Raw genomic sequence first — 24,201 nt, forward strand, 5'->3', positions numbered from 1 at the left:
CGAAGTAAAACCAATGATACATGCTAGGTCTAGAGAAGACAATTGGAAGAAAAGCAGCATATTTGCATGGGGTAAAGGGTCTTCTCCCAGACTGCTTATCCGATGCAATTTTCAAAAGAAACAGGTTATTTACATAGTCTTAAAATGTGTTGCCAAAATTGTTTATTACACACAAGGGGGAAAACGGTAACTAAACAGTAGTTATAAAACTGTGTAGTACCAGGGCCAGAGTGATAGCACAGCAGTAAGACGTTTTTGCCTTGCAGGCAGCCAACACAGGGTGGACCCCAGTTTGAATCCTGGCATCTCATATGGTCTCCTGAGCCTGCCAGGAGCGACTTCTGAGCGCAGAATCAGGAGTAACTCCTGAGTGCCACCAGGTGTGACCCAAAAACCAAAAAGAAAGAAAGATGTATAGTACCTTAATCAAAATTAAAATGGCCTCTGAAGACAGATGGACACTGTGTGCCTCCTAATGTGAGAGGTCACGTTACTTATGGAGTCTCCCAACTGGGAATCCATAACCTGGATCTAATCAAAAGGAAACATCGAATGAGAAACATTCTGTTTCTTAAAAAGGGGAAAGAAATTGTTCAAAATTTTCATTGTTCTCAATGACAGAGAATGACTAAGACAGTGTATGCTTGCTTAACAAAATTCAATAAATGTTCTTTGAATGGATTTCTTAATATAAAAGTGGAGGAGAAGAAATACAGTAACAACATTAGTTAACTGAAAACCTACATTATCAAAGGCAGAAAACTTATTGAAACATTTTACCAATGGCACACTATCTGGTTGATCAGTAACTGTAGTAACTCTTTTTTTTCTCTCTCTCTCTTTTTTTTTTTTTTTGGTTTTTGGGTCACATCCAGCAGTGCTCAGGGGTAATTATTCCTGGCTGTCTGCTCAGAAATAGCTCCTGGCAGGCACGGGGGACACTGGGATTCGAACCACCTTTGGTCCTGGATCGGCTGCTTGCAAGGCAAATGCCGCTGTGCTATCTCTCCGGGCCCCTGTGGTAACTCTTGTATAAGAGAATGAACATTGGGTTTAGAAGGAACATGATTATAATCAATATACTTCCAAATTATCCAAGGAGAAAAAAAAATACAAAAACAAAGGTGCAAAAGACAGCACAAATGAAACAAAATATTAGCAGGTAACTCTGGATAAAAAACATACGTGTATTATGAAACATATGCTTATTACCACTCATAATTTGGAAAATTCAATAAAATATTTTACAAAACAAGTTATTTGATCTAGATATTTGAATCTTAAATTATAGTTGTAGAATAAAATATTAGTTTGAGGGTAGATTGAGAAAGTTAAATAAAATACATGAGCAGCAATTCACAAATTTACTTTCTAGCAAAAAGTTGAGGCAGATTTGAAGCTTAGGTCCTAGAGGTTTCAGCTTACCATACTCACCCAAAGAATATGTGACTGATTTACAAGTTTCAAGGAGAATTTCAGTCAAAGCCTCAGGATCTGCATGCTCTTCTTCTAAAAGCATTAATCTGTATAAATCCCAAAACAAGATAAGAATACTAATTACTAAAAAACATTCCAGAAATCAGAGAGATTGCTTCGAGGACTAGAGTGTATAATATGCATGCTTTGGACCCCAGAGTTTGATCCCTGCTACTCTATGGGCCCCTGAACCCTGCCTAGTGATCTCAAGTATTGACTAAGAAAGACAGCATCAAGAGAACCAAATACTTAACCACTGGGTCTGCACAGATAGGTTGAGTACGTTAAAAATGATCCTCAGGATGCCCTGAGCACCGCCTGCCCCCCAAAAAAACTCCAAATTTATACTAGCAAGAACAATTTCACATGCCTATATCACTTTATGTTTTAAGATTTGTATGTAGTTCATTAATAATTACACATAAAATGCTAGTGGAGGGTGTAAAAGGCAAAATAAATTACTGAAGCATGAAGCAATTTACCCCTGAAAAAAGGCATTCATTGACTTTAGAACTCCCAGCTGCACTTTCCATGTGCTGAGCTTTAGTCGTTCACACATCAATTTGCACAGCTCTTGGCGATAACAACCTGGAGGAAAAAAAATAAGAACAGAATAGAGTACATGGAGGTACAAGAGACACAATATGTGAGGGACAGAGAGAGATAACAATTAAGGAAAGAAAAAAAATGGGAGGGAAGGATGATGGAAAGGAAAAAGTGAGGGGGGAATATTTTATTCATTAAACCACAATTTCTTCCCTACACATTAGTGGGTCTTTATGTCCAGTCCCCTAATACATTTCCCTGATAAGAAGAGCTCTTATATACACAAAAATTCTACAACATAAGCCACAAATGTTCCCTTGCAAGCAATATCCCTCTCCTCCAAGAAGCACAGCATCTTAACCTTAACCTTAACCCTGAATAGAAGCCCAAAAAAGCAGCATTGTAGTGGTCAGGAGTTCCACTCTACACTCACAACTATCTACAATTTGTCCAGATGCTTAACACAAGTCAACAACATTTTATTCCAAATCAGTTATGCTTACAAATTTTAAGTTACACCTAAAAATATACTTGTTTTCATTAATTGGATGAAATAAAAGTATTTTAAGTCAACAAAGAAATTACTTTTAAAATGCTATAGAATTTAGTAACTTTCAAATGAAATGGCTTAAGAGGCTTATTTTTCTACTTTAAAGAAACAAAACCATAAATTATAAGTGATTTGCAGAGTTATATGTACATAAAAAGGCAAGATGGAACAGTTAAAATTCTCAAAAGTTGCTAAAGGCAAGTAAATATAAATATTTCTAGGATTTATACTAAAGTAATTGATTTGTTAATTTTGTTATCATTTTACATTACAGGATTCCTTATTTCTTGTTTTTGGGTCACACAGGCAGCACTCAGGGGTTACTCCTGGCTCTGTGTTCAGAAATTGTTCCTGGCAGGCTCAGGGGACCATATGGGATGGACACTGGGATTCGAACCACCGTCCATCTGGCTGCATGCAAGGCAAACGTCCTACCACTGTGTTATCTCTCTGGCCCCCGGGATTCCTTACTTTTAGTGTTCTCTATCAGGCAAAATTTAGTAGTTCTAATGAGATCAAGTGAACTTCATTGCAGTCTATAACCAAGAATGAAAAACACTAAAATGCTTGTATCTTTTGGAAAATGTACAAAGTCCTCACAAAGGGCTTAAACATGATCTGATTTTAGTTTGCTAGATATCCAATTAAATAATTAATTAGCAATACTTCTGACAACATTCAAGAACAACTCTTCTGCAAGGGCCAAAGCATAGTACACAAATGAAAGTGCAGTCTCGCATGTGGCTAATCCCAGTTTGAACCTGGCACCATGTTTTCCCCAAGCATCACTAGGTGCAGCCCTGAAGGGGCCCAGGTAATCCCAAGCACCGCAGGACCCCAGCAGCACCACAAACCTGGGCCCTTGCATTGAACCTGTAGTAAAATTAATCACATTTGATCAGGTGGGGGGGGGGTAGCCTCACCTCAGCATCACTTGGAAAGTCAAAAATTTTTTTTCCATTAAAAAAAAAATGATCTTCAGTGAAACACAATGCAGAATCCTCCCCAAACACAAAAGTCAAGAGAAACATCAATCAAGTGTAATGACCCATCAAAGGAATCAGAACTAAGTAAAAGGTAATAAAACAGATAGATTACTTGTATACATCAGAATGTAACTGTATTGAGAGATGGAGATTCAAAAAATATGATAAGCTAGGGCGCTAGGGCCTGAGCAATAGTACAGAAGGTAGAGCATTTGCCTTCTAAGTGGCCAATCGAGTTTGATTCTCAGCATATCATAATGGAGCAACAAGCACCATCAGGAGTAATTCCTGAGTGCAGAGCCAGGAGTAGCCCTAAGTAGTGCTGGCTGAGTGTGGCCCAAAAGCCAAAATAAGGGGAACCACTCCAGTACCTGTAAAGGAAAATGTGAATAAGATACAGCCACTTGTAGATGTTTATAAGCCAAGAATTATCTCAAAAGAAATCTATGATGCCAACAATTCTTATCTTCTAGCCTCTAGAATTGTAAGGAAGTAATTTTCTGATCTGTAGTATTTTGTTATAAAAGTCCTAGCAAGCTAATACAATGATCAGTGAGATTATTCAAAAAATAACTACAATTTGCCAAGCAAAATCTTTTTTGCCTTCATTGAGTAAGGAACATCTGGTAAATAGCCATGCAAACTCTAGGTTCTCGAACTTACGCTGGGTCTCCACATTGTGGGGCCAGGCTTTGCCTAGACTCTCAAAGGCTCCCAGCAAAGTTTCTAGCTGAAGCTCTTTTTCCTTCTCATTTTCATCTTCATTTTTATTTGTCCGGATGCCAATGCTTTCAGGTGAATACTATGACAGATAAAAAAAAAAAAAAAGAAAATAATATTTTAAGTTTTCCCTCAAAATTGCAGAAATACAATTAAAACAATGAGGGTACCAGAACAAGTTATGTTAACTAAAAAAGAAATGCTGAATTCTCAAATAAGAGTTTCCAAATTTCCCACAGGAATAAAAATGGTCTAATAAATTTGGTAAGTACTTTGAAGAAATCTTCAAGCTAAAGTGAAACATATCTGTAGTATCCAGAACACAACATAAACTTCTATTTATTAAAAAGTGCTCTATTTCCAAACTATTTCTAATTAAGCTAGGCCAGGAAGTAACACATGCACTTAATGATACAATCAATACACAGTTGATGATATAATCAATTTAAAAATGCAATTACCCCAACCCATCTATACACTATCTTATGGAACAGATTTTACAGATGTCTGCCACAAATGCAGACAGAGGGGAAGGCAAGAGGGAAACTGGGGACAATGGTCACAGAAAATGTGCACTAGTCAAGGGTGTTGTACATTGTACAATTGAAATTCAATCATGAACAACTTTGAAGTTGTATCTCAAGCAATTCAGTTAAAAGAATTTTTTTTTTTGTTTTTTTGGGTCACACCAGTGATGCTCAGGGCTTACTCCTGGCTATGTAGTCAGAAATCTATCTCTCCTGGCTTGAGGGACCATATTGAATACAGGGGGATTGAACTGTGATCTGTTCTAGATCAGCAGCGTGCAAGGCAAATGCCCTACAGCTGTAAAACCTCTCCGCCTCAATTAAAGAATTTTTTCTCCCTCCCTCCCCTCCAATTAAAAAAACTTTTAAGAAAAAAAAAAGTTCTAAAATTTAAAAAAATGAAATTACAGAGCCTTTAATGGGTCCCCAGGGTGACACTACAATTCGTGCTTAGGAACTTGCAGGTCCATGGGATATGAGGGCTCAATGCTAGGATTCAATTATAGAATGGTTTTTCAGGCCTTCTGATACTGGATACCACTATGGTCAGTCCAACAGTACTCAGCAGTCTCCAAGGTCATACCGGGCAGTACTTGGGGAAATAATGATGTGTCAGGATCAATCTTTTTTATTTTTTTTTTTTTTGGTGGAGATGCTGGGGAACGACAGGATCAATCTTTTACACTATTTCTTTTTTGATTTGTGGGCCACACCCAGTAATGCTAAGGGGTTACTCTGGGCTATGCACTCAGAAATCACTCCTGGTACTGGGGACTATATGGGACTCCAGGGGATCGAACCAAGGTCTGTCCTAGGTCAGCACATGAAAAGCAAATGTCCTAGTGCTTGCACCACCGCTCTGGCCCCAATCTTTTACACTATTTCTATACTATCTTAAAGTTTGTACTATCTCTTTAGCCATGAAACTGTTTTATTCCAACAAAACTGTCACAAATTAAAAGGAACATAAGAAATAGGATAATGCTACTTCAAAATTCATTATTAAAACAAAATTCTTTGAATCAGTACTTTAAAAAACAAGTACTTGGGGCCGGGTAGGTGGCGCTGGAGGTAAGGTGTCTGCCTTGCAAGATCTAGCCAAGGAAGGACCGCGGTTCGATCCCCCGGCGTCCCATATGGTCCCCCCAAGCCAGGGGCGATTTCTGAGCACAAAGCCAGGAGTAACCCCTGAGCGTCAAACGGGTGTGGCCCAAAAACCAAAAAAAAAAAACAAAACAAACAAGTACTTAATTTTCCAAATAAAACTCTTTTTCCCACTGAAGTCCACCCAACATATAGCAGAGGCAATAACAGTGACAACGACTTCTTTGGCCTCTCTCTAATGTGACTGGGTTTGTTCTGCATATAATCAGTCTAATCTATGACAGAGAATGTTCAAGCATAGCAACATCCATTCTTTCCCTTCTCCTGCGAAGGACGAATGGGCCCCTAAAAGGAAGACCACCTTTCCTCACCTCACCTAGAGCATGATGTAGTGGTGTGGCTGTGTGCTACCTAATGAAAAATAAATGGAAGCACCATAGAGCAGTTTCCAAGAATTATCCCCCAGGAGAAACTAGCATGCCAACTCTGATCTTTGATCCTTTCATCATCTCCTCTGTCTTCTCCTGGCAGGAATGCAGATTGATACACTCTGGAGAGTGAAGAAAACCACCACATACAGAATCTCACAGAAACCATGGTTGTCTTTTGGGGCGGGGGGGGGGGGGGGGGGGGGGAGAGGTCACACCCGGCAACGCTTAGGGGTTACTCCTAGCTCTACACTCAGAAATAGCTCCTGGCTGGCTTGGAGGACCATATGGGTTGCTGGGATTCGAACCACCGTCCCTCTGCATTTAAGGCAAACACACTACTCCATGCTATCTCTCCAGCCCACACAGTTTGTCTCTTATGTTGTGAGACAACCATGATATTTTTCTATTTTCAGCTACTTCCAGTTATTAGACTCCCCTAAGTAAAAAAAAAAAAAAAAAAAAATGCAAAAAAGATGCAGCAAAGTACGTGGTTTTGTTTTGTTTTTTAATTTTTTTAGTTTATCAATCAACATGTATGTGGTCATACCTTTTTGATGAGAGGTATGACAATGTCAGAAAACTCCTGGAACCTATCTTCTTTGGTTGCCTTCAAAACATCCCCTGCACAGCTGATTGCTACAATCTTGTATTTGAGGTTCTCTTTACAACACTCCTTCAGAACAACTTGAAGAATTTCGTTTGTGCTGGGTTGATTGGGCACAGGCTTTTCCAGCTCTGCACTGCAGGATCCATACAAAAGCATCAGAACAGTTAATAAAAGCTGCAGCTTAGGTTCAATTTTAGAAATGGCATCTTCGTTGAAAGAACATTTACCTGCAAGCTGTCACCACACAGGCAATGGCTTTCAAGAGTTCTTCCTAATGGACGAAAGGTCAGAGAAAAATAATTAAAAACACATACATGTATATTTCATATACTCTGATTAGAATTCCCACAAGGTATTTTAAAACTGACAACAAATATTAACTATTTTGTCCTTAATGTACTTTGTTTTATAGACATTACACAAAGTTTCACCTCAAGCCACACAAGCTAGAGAAACTGTCTTCAACTCCATTTCATAAAACCTTACTGAACTAGTAACTAGCCCACAAGTCAACAGGTTAAGAAGTGAACCACAGAATCAGAACTAAATTCAAATCTTAACCCAGAAGTCCTCTAAAATACTGCATTTATAACTACTGACTTTTACATAAAACAGATCCTTATATGTTGCAAAAAAAATCTTCATATTACCTTTGAGTGTTCACTCTCAGTACAATAATCTAGCCATTGTATTTTTAAAATTAGTTATTAATACACACCCGAGACAGACATCCTCAGGCCCAGGTCTAAACAACTTGTCTTGCTATTTACTCAATTTAATATATGCCCAGTCCTGATTTTCCCTCAACTCAATAGGCATAATATGTTTGGTTTAAGACTTCTGTTGGAGAACTGCACATGATTAAAAAAAAATCCATCTCACTATTGCACTATTGTACATTATTGTACAATATTCAAGACATGATGTAGCATGGGGTTATATTTTAATAAAATACCACAAATTTTCTGGAAATTTGACCCACTAAAACCAACTTATCTGAATAAAGCCTCATAAAACCACATTCTTAATCTTATAGTTAATTAAAAATGAGGTCATAATTCTTCACAGATACCTTATATTTAACTGGGCATGAATGGTTCCTTTACCTTTCCTGCCCATGTCCTCCCAGCTAGGCCTTGCAGTAAAGCAGTTAGTATCATTCCCAGATATGGAGGGACTAGTGAGCTGGTTTGTTTTGCAATTGATGCCATGGCAATCGCACCCTGGGCTTTCATTTTCCAGGACTGAGACTGCAAAGCCTTCTGGGTAATGGTAATCAACTCTTGCAGGTATAATCGAATGCCACCAAAGGAACCTAGGTTTTGAAAAGCAAAATTAAATGACATTTTAAGTGACAAAAAATTAACTCAGTTTGAAGTCAAAACTCATGACAATAATCATCTATGAACAAGAATCATCTACAAAAATCAAGACCGTGGTAAACAGTGATTCTCAACAAATATATCACATGGAGAGGATGGGGAGAGAAAGATAGAAAGAAACATGGGTGGATGGTGTTATAGATTAACTTTATACCACTAGGATTTTATAAACTTGGCTATGTCCACAGGAAGATGGCATGCAATTATTGTCATCCATTAATATTTGCTAAGGTGAAAAATAGGGGCAAAAAACAACTCCAAAATAATACTCAACAGCAATATAAAATCATCATTATCCTAAGAATAAGTAAAAACATTTCTTTCTCAAGCAGAATATCTAGTCTCTTTTAGGCAGCAGTGAAGAGTAACTAAGAACTGAGTGCAACCTTGCAGAAAGTAATTTGGTAAGTTTCAAATAAAAAAATATATGCTGCTACAGGGCTGAAATCTTGAGCAAGAAATCTTACTGTAGCTAAGAAATAGCTTTAATTCATGAGCACTGTTTATTTACCAGGTACATTTTCCTGCCACACTTCAGTCCATAAATTGCATTCTTCTTTTTCTGATTTCTCTTCATCGGCAATTTCATGCATGCCTAGAAATGCCAAAGGCAGAATTTCTTTGGCATGATTCTTCAATACATCAGGACTATATCGACCAATAGCATGAACAGTCAAAGCACAAGAGGTCTTGTAAATAGGTTCTAAAGAAAAACAGGAAGAAAAAAAAAAACAATATGAAACTGCTTTTGAAATAACTAAGTTAAGATTACTGGCTACCATTGAGATTGGTACACATCACAAAGAAGAAAAACAAGCAGTGCTGGCGGGGATGTGGAGAGAAAGGAACTCTTTTTCACTGCTGTGGGAATGCCGTCTAGTCCAACCTTTATGAAAAGCAATATGGAGATTCTTCCACAAACCGGAAATTGAGCTCCCATATGATCCACTCCTAGGAATATACCCAAAGGAACACAAAAATACAATACAAAAATCCCTTCCTCACACCTATATTCATTGCAGCACTATTTACCATAGCAAGACTCTGGAAACAACCAAGATACTCTTCAACAGATGAATGGCTAGAGAAACTGTGGTACATAGACACAATGGAATATTATGCAGTTGTCAGGAAAGATGAAGTCATAAAATTTTCCTATACATGGATGTACATGGAACATATTATGCTGACTGAAATAAGTCAGAGAGAGAGAAAGACACAGAATGGTTTCACTCATTTATGGGTTTAAAAAAAAAATGAAAGACATTTTAGCAGTATCTCAGAGACAAGAGAGATGAGGGCTGGTAGGTGCAGCTCATGACATGAAGCTCACCACATAGAGTGATGAGTACAGTTATAGAAATAACTACACTGAGAACTATCATAACAATGTGAATGAATGAGGGAAGTAGAAAACCTGTCCCGAGTACAGGTGTGGGTGGGGTGGGGAGAAGGAAGATCTGGGAAATTGGTGGTGGGAATCTCGCACTGGTGAAGGGGGGGGGGGTGTTCTCTACATGACTGTAGTCATACAACTAAATCATATTTGTAATCATGGTGTTTAAATAAAGATAATTAAAAAAAGATTACTGGCTACTTCACACTGTACACAGCAAACAGTAAAAAAAAAACTAGTAATTCAAAATAAAAAAATTAAGAAAAGAAACTAGTAATCCTAGAAAAAAAAGCACATAAAAATAACAAGACTTGGGGCCAGAGCAGTGGCGGTTTGATCCCCGGCATCCCATATGGTCCCGGGTCCCCCAAGCCATGAGCAATTTCTGAGCTCATACTCAGGAGTACCCCTGAGCGTCACGGGGTGTGGCCCAAACAAACAAAACAAAAAAACAGGCAGGAGTGGTAGCACAGTGGTAGGGCATTTGCCTTGCACATGGCTGACCCAGGACAGATGCAGGTTCGATCCCCTGGCATCCCATACGATCCCCTGAGCAAGGAGCAATTTCTAAGTGCAGAGCCAACAAAAACAAATAAACAAAAAACAAATAAGTAAAAACAAAATAACAAGACTTTGTCTGACTTACTTAACATTTCATTTATAATCATATAAAATAGGGGTGAAGGTACCTTCTTTCTCCATATACCAGCCATTAAGCTTCTGCAAGAGTTTTTCAGTGCTGCTATCACGTGAAGTCTGAAAAAGAAATAATTCTACTGATTTATTTTTGATTATGAAAGTATAATTACTTAACTGTCTAAGAACTTCAACTCACCCGAACTAAATGGCCCATAGCAAATGCACATGATTTCTGAATTACACTGTTCCGATCTGTCAGGCCACTAAGCAAAGCACTCATGAGTTTACCTATCAGAAATAAAAATAAAACAATCTAATATTCAATTGACCAAATGTTCTGCTCTTTTCCCAGAAACAAAATAATTAGACCATTTTGTTGTTGTTGTTGAGAAGGCCACACCAAGTGGAGTTGGTAGGTACTGATGATCCTCAGGATCAAATCCAGAGTTTGAATATACAAGACATGTACTCTACCACTTAAGCCAATTCAATCCCCTCTCCAGAATCAAAATAAACTTAATCCTGAAATTAATAACTTATCTATTAGGTATTTTATATTCCTTGATAGTCAATTGGATTTATTGAATGCTGCCTCTATACTATTCGTTTGCTACTCTTTTAACTGATACAAAATCAAAACTTCATATGTGTTGAGAATATTGTGGGAAAACATTGAACAATCAGAGCTATATAAATATATATATATACATACACACATGTAAGGTTCATTAGCTCCATCTATAAATCAATCTAAGTGAAAACTGCTAATATAAAAAAACTAGCTATAAATGGTAAAATAATCCCACAAAATATCAAACATTTTCACTTAATTACACTAATGGGAAAATTTCCAAATTGTAAAAACTTGCCAGACTTCATCACCCCAGCTACCCTTGAAAATAAAAGGGGTGGGAAAAAAAGTAAATGTATCTGAATGTCAGAAATGTATTTGAATGACACTTTTCCTTCTAAACCCTGTCACACAAGATATCATTATACAAAAAATATCACAGTCGTAGCCTTGATAAACTCACCTGAGTAAGGTGTTAGGTCCTGGGGACACTGAGTGGTTAATGAGACAATGACGCTGGCACAGCCCCCCTAGAGAGTCAACAAAAGCAAAGATATAAGCTTGATATCTGTCAAAACTTCTGGTCAAAAGTTTAAAAACAATTGGAATGAACCAAGAGTACAGCAAGGAGGGTATTTTGCCTTACACATGACTGACCCAGGTTCTATTCCTGAATGCAGGTAGGGCCAGGATTAAATCCTAAGCATCACCACCTAAGTCCTAAGCACCACTAGTAGGTATGACCCAAATACAAGAGATGTAACAAAAATACTTAAAATAAAGGCCTTTCTATGATTCAGTCAAGAGGAAATTTGTTTTTAAGGGTTTGAAATCAAACCCAATGATGCTCAGGGGTTACCTGGATTAGGGCTCAGGAATTACTCCTGGCAAGCTCAGAGGTCCATAAAGAAATGCCAGTAACTGACCCAGGTTAGCTCTGTGCAAGACAAGTAACCTACCCACTATATTCCCTCGATAGTCCCTAGAGGAAATTTCTTAGTGAACACAATCATTTTTCTCAAGACTTATAGCTGGGAAGATGGTACTCATAAATGCTATACATAAAAAAAATTGGTATAATATTTTGAGAGAAAAACATGCCACCCTGTCCTAATGTTGCAAGCTCTAGCTAAAGAAAACAGCTTCAAATGAGTCCAAAGATATTCATCATAATGCTTTAATTACAAAAATAGCTGAAAATTGCAAAATATTCTTGGATAGGTTAAAGATGATCCACCAAGCATCTTTGACAAGCTATGATCTGTGACAAGCTATCAAACATTGTCAGCTGTCTCCCTAGAGTCCCCCAAGCATGTCACAGAGCCTGAGCAGCACCACATCCTTAAGTCCAAGCATTGAATGATACCAAAGGCCAAGTATCAGGAATGGCCCCCTCCTGGGCTCCCTGAACAACTTAGAAGAGACCAAAATTATTTTAAAATGAAGGATACTTAGAAGGGGAAAATAGGGAAAGGAGAGAGAGAGAGAGAGAGAGAGAGAGAGAGAGAGAGAGAGAGAGAGAGAGAGAGAGACAGAGAGACAGAGAGACAGAGAGAGAGAGAGACAGAGAGAGACAGAGACAGAGAGAGACAGAGACAGAGAGAGACAGAGACAGAGAGAGAGACAGAGAGAGGGGAGAGAGAGGGGAGAGAGAGGGGGGGAGCAGCAGGGAGCAACAGAGAGAAAGTGTCTGCCATAAAAGCAAGCTGAGTTGGGGGTATGGACAGGATGGAAGACAGGAGAGGGAAACTAGGCACAGTGGTAGTGGGAAATGAATACTGATGAATCAATGGGTGCTGGAACATCCTATGACCAAAACTCAACCATGCACAACTTTTTAATTCTGTAACTCATGGTGATTTAATTAAAATTTTTTTCTCCTAAAAATATTAATTTATTTTTTTTTTTAAAAAAAAAAGGCTACTTAGGGTGGAGGACAACACTGGTGGTAGGGATGGCCGTGATTGTCACTAAGTATCTTAAATACTATTGTGAAAGATTCATAATTCGCTTTGGTCACAATAAAAATTATTTTAAAAAAAAAAGGCTACTTACACTTACCAAGGCCCAAGCTTCTTAAATTATGAGCCATGAGTCCATTGAGGTCAAATAACTCAATGTAGAAATTACAAAATTAAAGTTTAAAAATAAAGTTATGATTTCATATAAGTAAATTTTGATTTTTGTATTTTATATGCCCATGTACCTACCAAGTGTCATGCAAAAAGTTCTTAGGAGAAAGAGGTCATGAGTAGAGGAGTTAAGAATTCCTAAAAAATGGGGCCGGAGAGATAGCATGGAGGTAAGGCGTTTGCCTTTCATGCAGGAGGTCATCGGTTCAAATCCTGGCGTCCCATATGGTCCCCCGTGCCTGCCAGGAGCAATTTATGAGCCTAGAGCCAGAAATAACCCCTGAGCACTGCCGGGTGTGACCCAAAAAACACACACACAAAAAGAAAATATTTAGGGCCCGGAGCGATAGCACAGTGGCGTTTGCCTTGCAAGCAGCCGATCCAGGACCAAAGGTGGTTGGTTCGAATCCCGGTGTCCCATATGGTCCCCTGTGCTTGCCAGGAGCTATTTCTGAGCAGACAGCCAGGAGTAATCCCTGAGCACCGCCGGGTGTGACCCAAAAAATTTAAAAAAAAATTAAAAAAAAAAAAAAAAGACCAGTGGCCAGAACAATAGCAAAGCAGTGAGGTGTTTGCCTTGCATGCAGGCAACACAGGACAACACCCAGTTCCAATCCCAGCATCCCACATCATCCCCCGAGCCTGCCACGAAGCGATTTCTGAGAATAGAGCAGGAGTAACCCCTGAGCAACGCCTGACATGGCTCAAAAACCAACAATCAACCAATCTATAAACAAATATACCAGTGACTTTCAACCTTGTTATACCTGTGACAAGCTATCAAGAGCAATAATTTTCCCACAGACCAGCAGGAAATGTCTGTAGACCAGCACCAGTACACAGAACGGACTGTAATACACTGTAATAGACAAGTACTGGCCGAAGAGAACAAAATAGAAGACAAATGCACAAAAAATGAAGCCTCAAAACTAAAATATTTTTATAAAAGCATAAATTTATAATTTTAATTTTCTATTTATTTACAAATACTTAAAAGTTTAAATATAAGTGCAAATTTTGTCAAGAGAAAATAATGTGAATTTGTTTAGACTTAAAACGAGGAGGGTCGGGGCCAGGAAGGTGGTGCTAGAGGTAAGGTGTCTGCCTTGCAAGCGCTAGCATAGGACAGACAGCGGTTCGATCCCCCGGTGTCCCATATGGTCCCTGAAGCCAGGGGCGATTTCTGAGCGTATAGCCAGGAGTAACCCCTGAGCATCAAACGGGTGTGGCCCAAAACCCCCCCCCCCAAAAAAAAAACGAGGAGGCTCATGGCTAGCCAGGAAAGTTTTTTTTTTTTTTTTTTATAAATCTTTATAAGTTATTACAAGCATGTTTGTAGTTGGGTTTCAGTCATACACAGAATACACCTCTTCACCAGTGCAACATTCCCACCACCAATGACCCCTGCCTGTATTCTCGACAGGCTTTCTACTTCTCTCATTCTTTAACATTGTCATGCTAGCTGTTAGTGTAGTTATTTCCCTAACAGCGTTTATCACTCTTTGTGGTGAGCATCAAATTGTGAGCCAGTCCTCCCGGCCCTCCCAGCACTAACTCTATTGCCTCTGGGTCTTATTACAGTGATAGCTTTAATTTTTCTTAAAACCTATAGATGATTGGGATTATTCTGTGTCTATCTCTCTCCCTATGACTTATTTCACTCAATTTAATAGATTCCATATACATCCACGTATAACAGGGGTCTCAAACTCAATTTACCTGGGGGCCGCAGGAGGCAAAGTCACGGTGAGACAGGGCAGCATAAGTGATTTCACACACACACACACACACACAAAAAGTCCTCAAACGTCATTATTAACAGTTTTAATTATTTCTTCTGAACATGAATAGAGCATTGAGTGAAGATCATGAACAGTTCTTCTGAACATGGCATCTTTTGCCTATTGCTTGCTGCCAGAGACTTGACAGTGCTTCTTCTCACAAATCTGAACCACATTTGGCTTTAGAGAGAAAGCAGTTGAGACCCTCAGTATGGCTTGAAGATGATCATCATTAAATCTAGACCTGTACTTTGGCTTTTTGAAGTTCAATGTGAAGAATAACTTTTCACACAAATATGTGCTCCCAAAAAGGCACATGGTGTGCTTGAACATTCGGGAAAGCTCAGGGAAGCTGGGGGCAATACTCTCAAAAATTGCCCATGCATGTCTGCTTTTCCACTAATCTCCCTGAACTTGGCTTTGAGATCAGAGTTGCATTGCAGTCAATGAGCTCCATTTGAAGCACAGGAGGGGCATCTTACACATCAAAGGAAAAGGGGTTCACAAAAATTTGGAAAGTGGCTCTGTGGTTTTTGAAGTCTGCAAATCTGTGATCAAATTCCTTCTCTAGCTTAAAAATAGCATCAACGTATTTCTCACCACTGGGAAATGGCAAAGGTTTGTCTGAAAGAGCTGGGATTTCCATAACACAAGTTTTGTGGAGAATGCTCTTCACGTTGTCATAGGCAGCACTGATAAGCTGCCCTGGGCCTTGTAACATCTTGTTTAGTACATTCAGCTTATGTGTAATGTCAACAAGAAAAGCTAAGTCCATTTGTGATCACTCAACTCAGAAACAGCATTCCCATCCTTCTCTATGAAGGCTTTCACCACTTCTTTCAACTCAAAAAATCTTTTCAGGACATTTCCCCTGCTGAGCCAATGTACCTTGGTAAAATAGAGCACATCTCCATATTCTGTCTCCATTTCCTCTAAAAAAGCACGGAACCTTCTGTGCTTTAAGCCCCTGAATCTGATTTGGTTGATGCATTTCACAACAACAGACATCACATTGTCACACGGCAGGCATTTACTGCAAAGAGCCTGCTGACAGATAATGCAGTGAAGAGCAATGGCCTTCTCTACACCCACCTCTTCAAGTTTTCTTTGAACAAGTGCCACCAGTCCATTTTTCCTGTCATCGATGGCGCTCCATCGGTTATTATTCCAACAAACCTCTTCCATGGCAAACCTGCATTCTCAATGGCATCAAACAGATGCCGAAATATCTCATTAGCGGTGGTCTGGCCATGCATTGGAATTATTGTGAGCAGCTGCTCTGTCAATTCAAAATTGCAATCAGCACCACGGACATAAATTGTGAGCTGTGCAGTGTCTGTTATATCTGTGCCCTCGTCAAGAGCAACTGAGTATGCATCAAAACATTTGGCTTTCTCACACAGTTGATGATAAATGTCACTTGACATGTCAGAAGTGCGCTCTGCCACAGTGTTGGCAGAAAGGCTGATTTTGCTAAACTGACCTTTCTTTTCCGGACAGATAATACTTGCAGCCTGTAACATGCATTTTTTAACAAACTCCTCTGTGAATGGTTTCCCTGCCTTAGCAATCATCTCACTAACCATGTAACTAGCTTCGAATGATGCAACATTCTCTTTGGTAGCTTTCTTGAAGAAATCTTGTTGCCTCATTAGACATGCTTTAAGACTGGCAACCCGCTTGGATCTCTCATTTCCTTGATATTTTGCACAATTCTCAGCATGTTTAGTTGCATAATGGCATTTCAAGTTGTATTCCTTGTGCACTGCAACTTTCTCTGAGCAAATAAGACATGTGGGGATGCCCCTGTGCTCAACAAAGAAATACTGCGTCTCTCACTGGCCGGCCACAGGCCACAAAATGTTGTACGAAGTGCCGCGAGTTTGAGACCCCTGACGTATAGGAAAATTTCATGACTTCATCTCTTCTGATGGCTGCCTAATATTCCATTGTGTCTATGTACCACAGTTTCTTTAGCCATTCATCTGTTGAAGGGCATCCACAGTCTGGCTATTGTAAACAGCACTGCAATGAAGCATGTGCGTGGAAGGGGTTTTTGCATTGCATTTTTGTGTTCCTAAAATATAGCTGGATCATATGGGAGCTCAATTTCCAGTTTTTGGAGGAATCTCCTTATTGTTTTTCCATAAAAGCTAGACTAGCTGGGCATTTTCACCAGCAGTGAATAAGAGTTCCTTTCTCTCCAATTTCCCTGACAGCACTGATTTTTCTCATGCTTCGTGATGTGCGCCAATCTCTGGAATGAAATGTTATCTCGTTGTTTTGATTTGCAGCTCCCTGATGATTAGTGATGTGGAGCATTTTTTTCATGTGTCTTTTGGCCATTTGTATTTCATCTATGACAAAGTATCATTTCCTCCCATTTTTTGATGGGGCTATATGTTTTTTTCTTATTAAATTCATTCAGTACCTTGTATATTTTGGATATTAGGCCCCTTGTCTGATGGGTATTGGGTGAATAGTTTTCTCCCATTCTGTGGGTAGCTTTTGTATCTTAGGCACTATTTCCTTTGAGGTGCAGAAGCTTCTCAGCTTAATATAGTCCCATCTGTTAATCTCCCTTCCACTTGTTTGGAGAGTATGGTTTCTTCCTTGAAGATGCCTTTAGTCTCAATGTTTTACCTATGAGTTGTTCTATATACCTTAGGGTTTTAGGCCTGTTTTCAAGGTCTTTAATCCATTTGGATTTGATCTTTGTGCATGGTGTTAGATGGGGGTCTGAGTTTGCTTTTTTGCAAGTGGCTAACCAGTTGTGCCAACACCACTTGTTGAAGAAGCTTTCCTTGTTCCATTTTGAATTTCTTGCCCCTTTATCAAAGATAGTTTATGGTACGTTTGGGGAACAGTCTCTGAATACTCAAGTCTATTCCACTGATCTGAGGATCTGTCTTTATTCCAATACCATGCTGTTTTGATAACTATTGCTTTGTAATAACATTTAAAATTGGGGAAAGTAATGCCTCCCATATTCCTTTTCCCAAGTATTGCTTTAGCTATTCGCTGGTGTTTATTGTTCCAAATGAATTTCAAAAATGTTTGATACATTTCTTTGAAAAAATGTCACAGGTATATTTAGAGGGATTGCATTAAATCTGTACAATGCTTTGGGAAGTATTGCTATTTTTTAATATTAATCCTGCAAATCAATGAGCAAGATTTCCTTGTGTCCTCTCTTATTTCTTGAAGCAGGCTTTTGTAGTTTTCTTTGTATAGGTCTCTTTAGTTAAGTTGACTCCAAGATATTTGAGTTTGTGTGGCACTAATGTGAATGGGATTGTTTTTTTAATGTCCACTTCTCCTCTATCATTATTGGTGTATAAAAAGGCCACTGACTTTTATGTGTTAGCCTGCCACTTTGTAATATGAATCTATTGTTTCTAGAAGTGTTTTTGGCAGAGTCTTTAGTGTTTTCTAAATATATTATCATGTCATCTGCAAACAGTGAGAGCTTGACTTCTTCCTTACCTATCTGGATGCCCTTGATATCTTTTTCTTGCATAATTGCTATGGCAAGTACTTCTAGTACTATGTTGAATAGGAAGCCTTGAAAGATTTTTGAAAAAAATTTCTAGCTAACCTGATAATTCTTCAATGAAAAACATTCATCACAACTAAAACAACCTTGCCTGAACAATGAGATTAGCATTTTTATTAATAATTGATAATAAAAAAGGAATTAGAAGGAATGCACTAAACAATTTGAGAAAAGAATTCTATTAGAAAGATAGATTTACTTAATAAGTCCACATTCTATATTCCAATGAATTTGTTATTTTGAGTTAGAATGGGGCCATAAAAAAGAAGAGAGGATGGAGTGATAGTACAGTGGGTAGGATATTGGCTTTATACATGGCTTAGCTGAGTTCATCCCCAACTCCCTATTTCGTCTCAAGAAGCAATCCCCTTAATAAGCCCTGAGCACTGCTGGGTGTGGCCTCCAAAAACACACACACACACACACACACACACACAAAATGATGACTGCTATGTTTTGCCCATACTACCCAAACCAAAAGACATAAATTTCTCTTGAATAATGTACTTACTTACCTTAGTTCCAAGACCTACACCACTTCTGATCAGTTCACATAATCTAGGAACTAGTTCACCGAGCACGGATACATCAAGATATTGCAGGCACTTTTGAAAGAGAATAATTATAAAGTGAACATTAGTTCAATTAAGTAGGTATCATCCACAACCTCAGTGAAAAACTATTGCTGTCAAATTATGGTGTCTCCCTCCTACCCACATTTAACATGAAGTTGAAACACCTCATATGGTTAGATTTGCTCTAATTTCAATGTTAAAAACTGTTTAATAGTTTTCAAATTATTAAACTATTCCTCAGTGATTAAATATTAAAAACAAAATGAAACAGAAGCAACAAAAAAATACCAACTTACTAAAGGAAAAAATGTTTACTCAAGTAAATAAGATCTCCCAAGTATAAACCCTGAGCCAGCCAAAAAGCAAATAAATAAATGAATAAACAAACAAATAAGCAAGAAAAAAAAAGACCTCTTTAGGCCTACATTTTATTTACCATTCCATGTTTAATATGAAAGACTTACATTAAAACATTCCTTTTCAGGAGGCTTGCCCTACCAATTTTCCATTTTTATTCATAATTAACTTCTTAGGTAGAGCAGGCAGGATGCTTGCCTTGAACAAAGCAAACCCAAGTACAATCCAAGGCACTACATATGGTCCCCTGAGCCCCACCAAAGCAAGGCATGAGAATTGCCACATGTGGCCCAAAATCAGGGGATGGGGAGAGTCAAATTCTAAGTACATTTTTGAAAATGAAATGACTTTTTATAATTCATATTAACATATTAATTAACATATCTGCATTAATATATCTGCCAACTATTCCAAATTTTTTAAGCTTTCCATTTCCTCCAATAATCTAATGAAGATATTTTGGTCAAAATTTGCTAATTATCAACAGGCACTAAACATTATCCACTTCTCTTGTCCAATCTTATGATCAGCTTCCCAGAAGCTCCCAGTTAACTGCTTCAGGGTATACACAGCAGTCACTTTTGTTAATTTGAGAAACTCCTCATCTAAGACACCAAGAACTTTAGAATTTAGAACTTCAGTGCCAAACAGCTCTTTTTTGTAAATCCTTTTCTGACTGAGGGAATATATGAGTATAATTTCTTCACACCAACCTTTTAAGCTACCTATCTCTTATTTCTAGCTTATAAATTTCTAGCCTCTCACAAAGACGATGCTCAAGTAGAGGCAAAAATCCGAACCTTCCTAAACAGGCAAATTCCAAAACATACAAATATAAATCTAGAGAAAAAAATTTTAATTTGCTGTTCTCCCTCTGTAACATATCTCCAAACAGAATAACATTTGGAAAAATTTTACTCCACTTAAGAATAAAGAAAAAAATTACTAAGAGAAATCTTAATGGCACTTTTTATTCCTTAAATCTCTACTTTGTTTATTATTAATAAGGTCTGAAAATGTTGACTAATCACAATCACACTCTATGGTAAATCAACTTTTTCAATCACATTTAGGCTCTGACCATGTTAATTGTTTCCATCATGGGAGAAGATTTGGCAGCACTGAGTCGAGCACTATCCATTGCAGCCTAAAAAAAAAACAAAAACAAAAACAAAAATTCAAATCACTTAGCACATGCAAATGCAAATAACTTATAAACATTCCCTACACACTCTCATAATGTAACAGATGTCCAGATTTGATCTTTTTAAAAATAATATAGGAGAGGCAGATCTTCCGTTTGTCCTTCTTCTGACATATTTCACTTAACATTTTATCCTCCAGCTCCATCACCAACTACATGATTTTTATTATCCTTTGCAGCTACACTATAGTCCACTGCATGTGTGTGTGTGAATATATATAAATATCACACCATCATAACCCACTCATCTGTCACTGGACACCTAGATTAAATTCACAACCTAGTTATTGTGCTAAGTGTTGCAATGAATAATGGTGTACATATATCCTTCTAATACAGACTAATAGGAAGAGGGGCTATTTGGATCACCCTGACCCTAAAGTATATCACCTTGACCATAATAATCTGGTAGGACAGAGGACAAGGAAAGAAAAATAAAAACAATGAGGTAACTAAGAAGCAGCAGATTTAAATTTGAAGCAACAGCAGCATTGGTTAGGGACCTCTGATGCACGGTGGGGAGCTGTGGGAAGAGATGTAGTACAATTATATACTAAACCACAGTGCCAATAGCACTAAAAGCAGAAGATCCAAACTATAGCCACCAAATTTACATATGAACCTTTCTTGGAGGTGTGGGTTTTAATCTTGGGACACTGATGAGATTGATGCTAGCTTGGAACTCAACTATGAATAGCTTTTGTAAATCACTGTTGCTTTAATTTAAGGAAACAAAAAATATATGTAATCAAAATAAAAAGTAAGACTAACTCTAATTTCTTTTGAAAAATATTCTCCATTTAACTGTAAAATTAGTACCTCATTATAGGTAAGAGACTCAAGATAGTAGTTAAAAATTAACAGTGAGGATTTGAAAAAGTCATCTGGTCCTCTTGAATCTCAGATTCTCTAGTTTTCAAATTTTGTGTCCAAGCAATAAAAGAACTGATGTACTTATTTCCTTAATTTTGTAAGTCTTGTCATATTTATAAAGGTATTTAAATGAATACATATATTAAATACAAATGGGCATTGAACAGAAACATATAACTTATAGAAAGATAAATACAATAGGAAAAGAATGATAAAAAACACAGGAAAGTATATATTAGAACAGTGAGTTTCCTGATTATCAATGGAGAGAATAGAACATTCATTATATGTAATTTTCATGTCACAAAAACAAATAAAAATTCAAAATAACGGGACCGGAGAGATAGCACAGCGGTAAGGCATTTGCCTTAGATGCAGAAGGATGGTGGTTCGAAACCTGGCATCCCATATGGTCCCCCGAGCCTGCCAGGAGCAATTTCTGAGCATAGAGCCAGGAGTAATCCCTGAATGCTGCCGGGTGTGACCCAAAAAACCAAAAACCAAAACCAAAAACCAAAAAAAAAAAAAAAAAAAATCAAAATAACCTTATTGTTATATTTTAATGCATGAATACACCACTGCCAGGGTCCAAAATGACTGTGTGGCCCAAAAAAGATGGTGAAAACTTACCTTTTCTTGCTCTGTAGCTCGAAGGCTCAAATAATTGAGAACTTGAGGTTCCAATACACTCAAGGATTCCAGAAGAGCTGGGATGAGTTTTGGGGGCAATGTGGTTTTCAACATGGCTCCTGGCACTTTTGCTGATCTTCACAAGAGTATTAATGCTACAGACACATAGAAAATAATACTAGGGTACTTATGTTAAAAGAACCTGGGCCCTTTGAACTAAAAAAGTTCTACAAATCTAATCATAAGAATGTTCTTCAATTGCCCATTTTAATAATTTAATAGTTCTGTTACAGAACTGGGTTTTCTATGTGTCAATGCAAAAGAAAAGAATTACAAAATGAAACTCTGTAATGTATTCTCTATCCAGTTGGACAATTTAGCAATCTTTGTTTAATTTTGTCTCACTTCCTACCCATCCATAACAAAGAACGTACATTTTTTCCTGTTTGTATTACTATGGAACATTTTCCATAACTATTATCAGTGTGAATCACTAAGGTCTCTATTTCATAATCAAAGTACCTCTTCAAAACTAGAAATATTTTTCATGTATCTAATATCTAAATTCCCCTATCATTTCACAATTATTTTAGTGAGACAATTTATTGGAATTAGATTCTTGTGAGACTCTTTTTGTAAAAATGTTCTGATTCAAAACTTTTTGTAAGATGCTCTGTGAGTTGCCTCCTGATTCTCCTTTATTCCAATATTTCAAGAATCAAACATCAAATTTTTAGTGCTTAACTAGAAACCAAGGTAATAAATTCACTCATTCATCAGCAGATTCACACCTGAGGGCTCGACTGAACTTCCGTCACTGGGACTCATCATTCCTTTGTCTAAAAGGCAAGGCAGAAGGACAGCGATGGTTCTCTGTCCAGCCGCTCCTTTGGCAGGATCACACATTTTTCACACAAAACCTTGTGTGCAAAGAAAACAAAAATTAGTAAAACTGGCTTCTCATGCAGTAAGTCAGTCACCTGATACAATATTTCCTATTTCCTATAAGTGGGTGGGGGGCAGGGGGAAAATCACAGATTCTCTGCTTTTTAAACACTCTAAAGAGCAGTGGCCCAAGAGGTGGGGCGTTTGCCTTTTATGCATTAGCCTGGGACAGACTGCGGTGTCCCATATGGTACCCCAAGCCAGGAGCAATTTCTGAGTGCATAATCAGGAGTAACCTCTGAGTGTCACCGGGTGTGGCCCAAAAAACAAAAAAACACAAATAAAAACATAAACCAGTACTATTAACCACAGTGCCTACAATTTATCTACGGAAGTGCCTATCAGAGAGTCAGACTGGGAGTTAAGAGGGAAATTGGGGACAACAGTGTAGATAAGTGCAAACTGGTGATAAGTCTCACTGTTGGGAGTTGAAGTGACTGGTGCCTGAAAACCAATCATGAATAACTTTGCATTCATCATAATTAAACAATAAGAGTAATAATAAAAGTTCATCATTTTAAAAAGCCAGAGATAAAGTGTTGCTACATACATGTATTAGTAATTCTAGTACAAAAGTATTCATGTTTTTTCTTCACTGCAAAACATTGAATTGTACTATGAAATTATACTATAACTGTGTCATTTTTACATGACAAAAAACATATGACCTTGCTGTCATGCCATAAAAACTTCCCCTACTTCAAACCCAGTGTAAATTAGGAGTTCTCACCTTGCTTAGGGTCTTCAGAGCTAGTTCTGCTGCTTTTCGTACAGACTCCTAGATAAAAGTATGACATCATACAAATTAAGTTTCATTTTTATCTGCTTCAAATGTGCATATTATAGCTTCCAGATTTACATAATTAGTGAAAATCCTAACTTTCAATAGCAGAGGGAGAAAAATGTTGCATTAGACATATTCTTTCCTTCAAAAAACATTACCATATATTTGTTAAAATTAGATCTAAGTATAAGAATCTTAAAGCAGTAACTATTAAACTTAACAGTTCAAAAATATATTATATAAGCAAGTATGTAAAGACCTATGTTAGGATTCTGAAAATCTTTTAAAAATCATTAATAATGGCCGCAGCAAATAGCAAAGCAGCAGGGCATTTGCCTTGCACGCAGTCCAACCCCGGACTGACTCCCAGTTGATTCCCTCCATCCCATATGGACCCCCAAGACCTGCCAGGAGTACCACCCCTGAGCA

General features: G+C 37.9%; 1 protein-coding gene across 1 annotated transcript in view; it reads right to left on the bottom strand.

Annotated features, from left to right (window-relative positions):
- The window catches only part of ECPAS (Ecm29 proteasome adaptor and scaffold), a 136,175-nt gene that overhangs the window by 2,610 nt on the left and 109,364 nt on the right, over positions 1–24,201 (bottom strand). Inside the window, 16 exon segments of the mRNA XM_049785173.1 lie at positions 1,435–1,523; positions 1,959–2,064; positions 4,222–4,360; positions 6,888–7,080; positions 7,175–7,218; positions 8,054–8,262; positions 8,841–9,032; positions 10,415–10,481; positions 10,561–10,652; positions 11,399–11,465; positions 18,920–19,009; positions 20,418–20,483; positions 22,044–22,163; positions 22,165–22,259; positions 22,862–22,953; positions 23,711–23,766. Coding sequence (XP_049641130.1) covers positions 1,435–1,523; positions 1,959–2,064; positions 4,222–4,360; positions 6,888–7,080; positions 7,175–7,218; positions 8,054–8,262; positions 8,841–9,032; positions 10,415–10,481; positions 10,561–10,652; positions 11,399–11,465; positions 18,920–19,009; positions 20,418–20,483; positions 22,044–22,163; positions 22,165–22,259; positions 22,862–22,953; positions 23,711–23,766 — 1,717 coding nt within the window.

Source organism: Suncus etruscus, chromosome 1 (assembly GCF_024139225.1).
Source record: "Suncus etruscus isolate mSunEtr1 chromosome 1, mSunEtr1.pri.cur, whole genome shotgun sequence".
NCBI lineage: Eukaryota > Metazoa > Chordata > Mammalia > Eulipotyphla > Soricidae > Suncus > Suncus etruscus.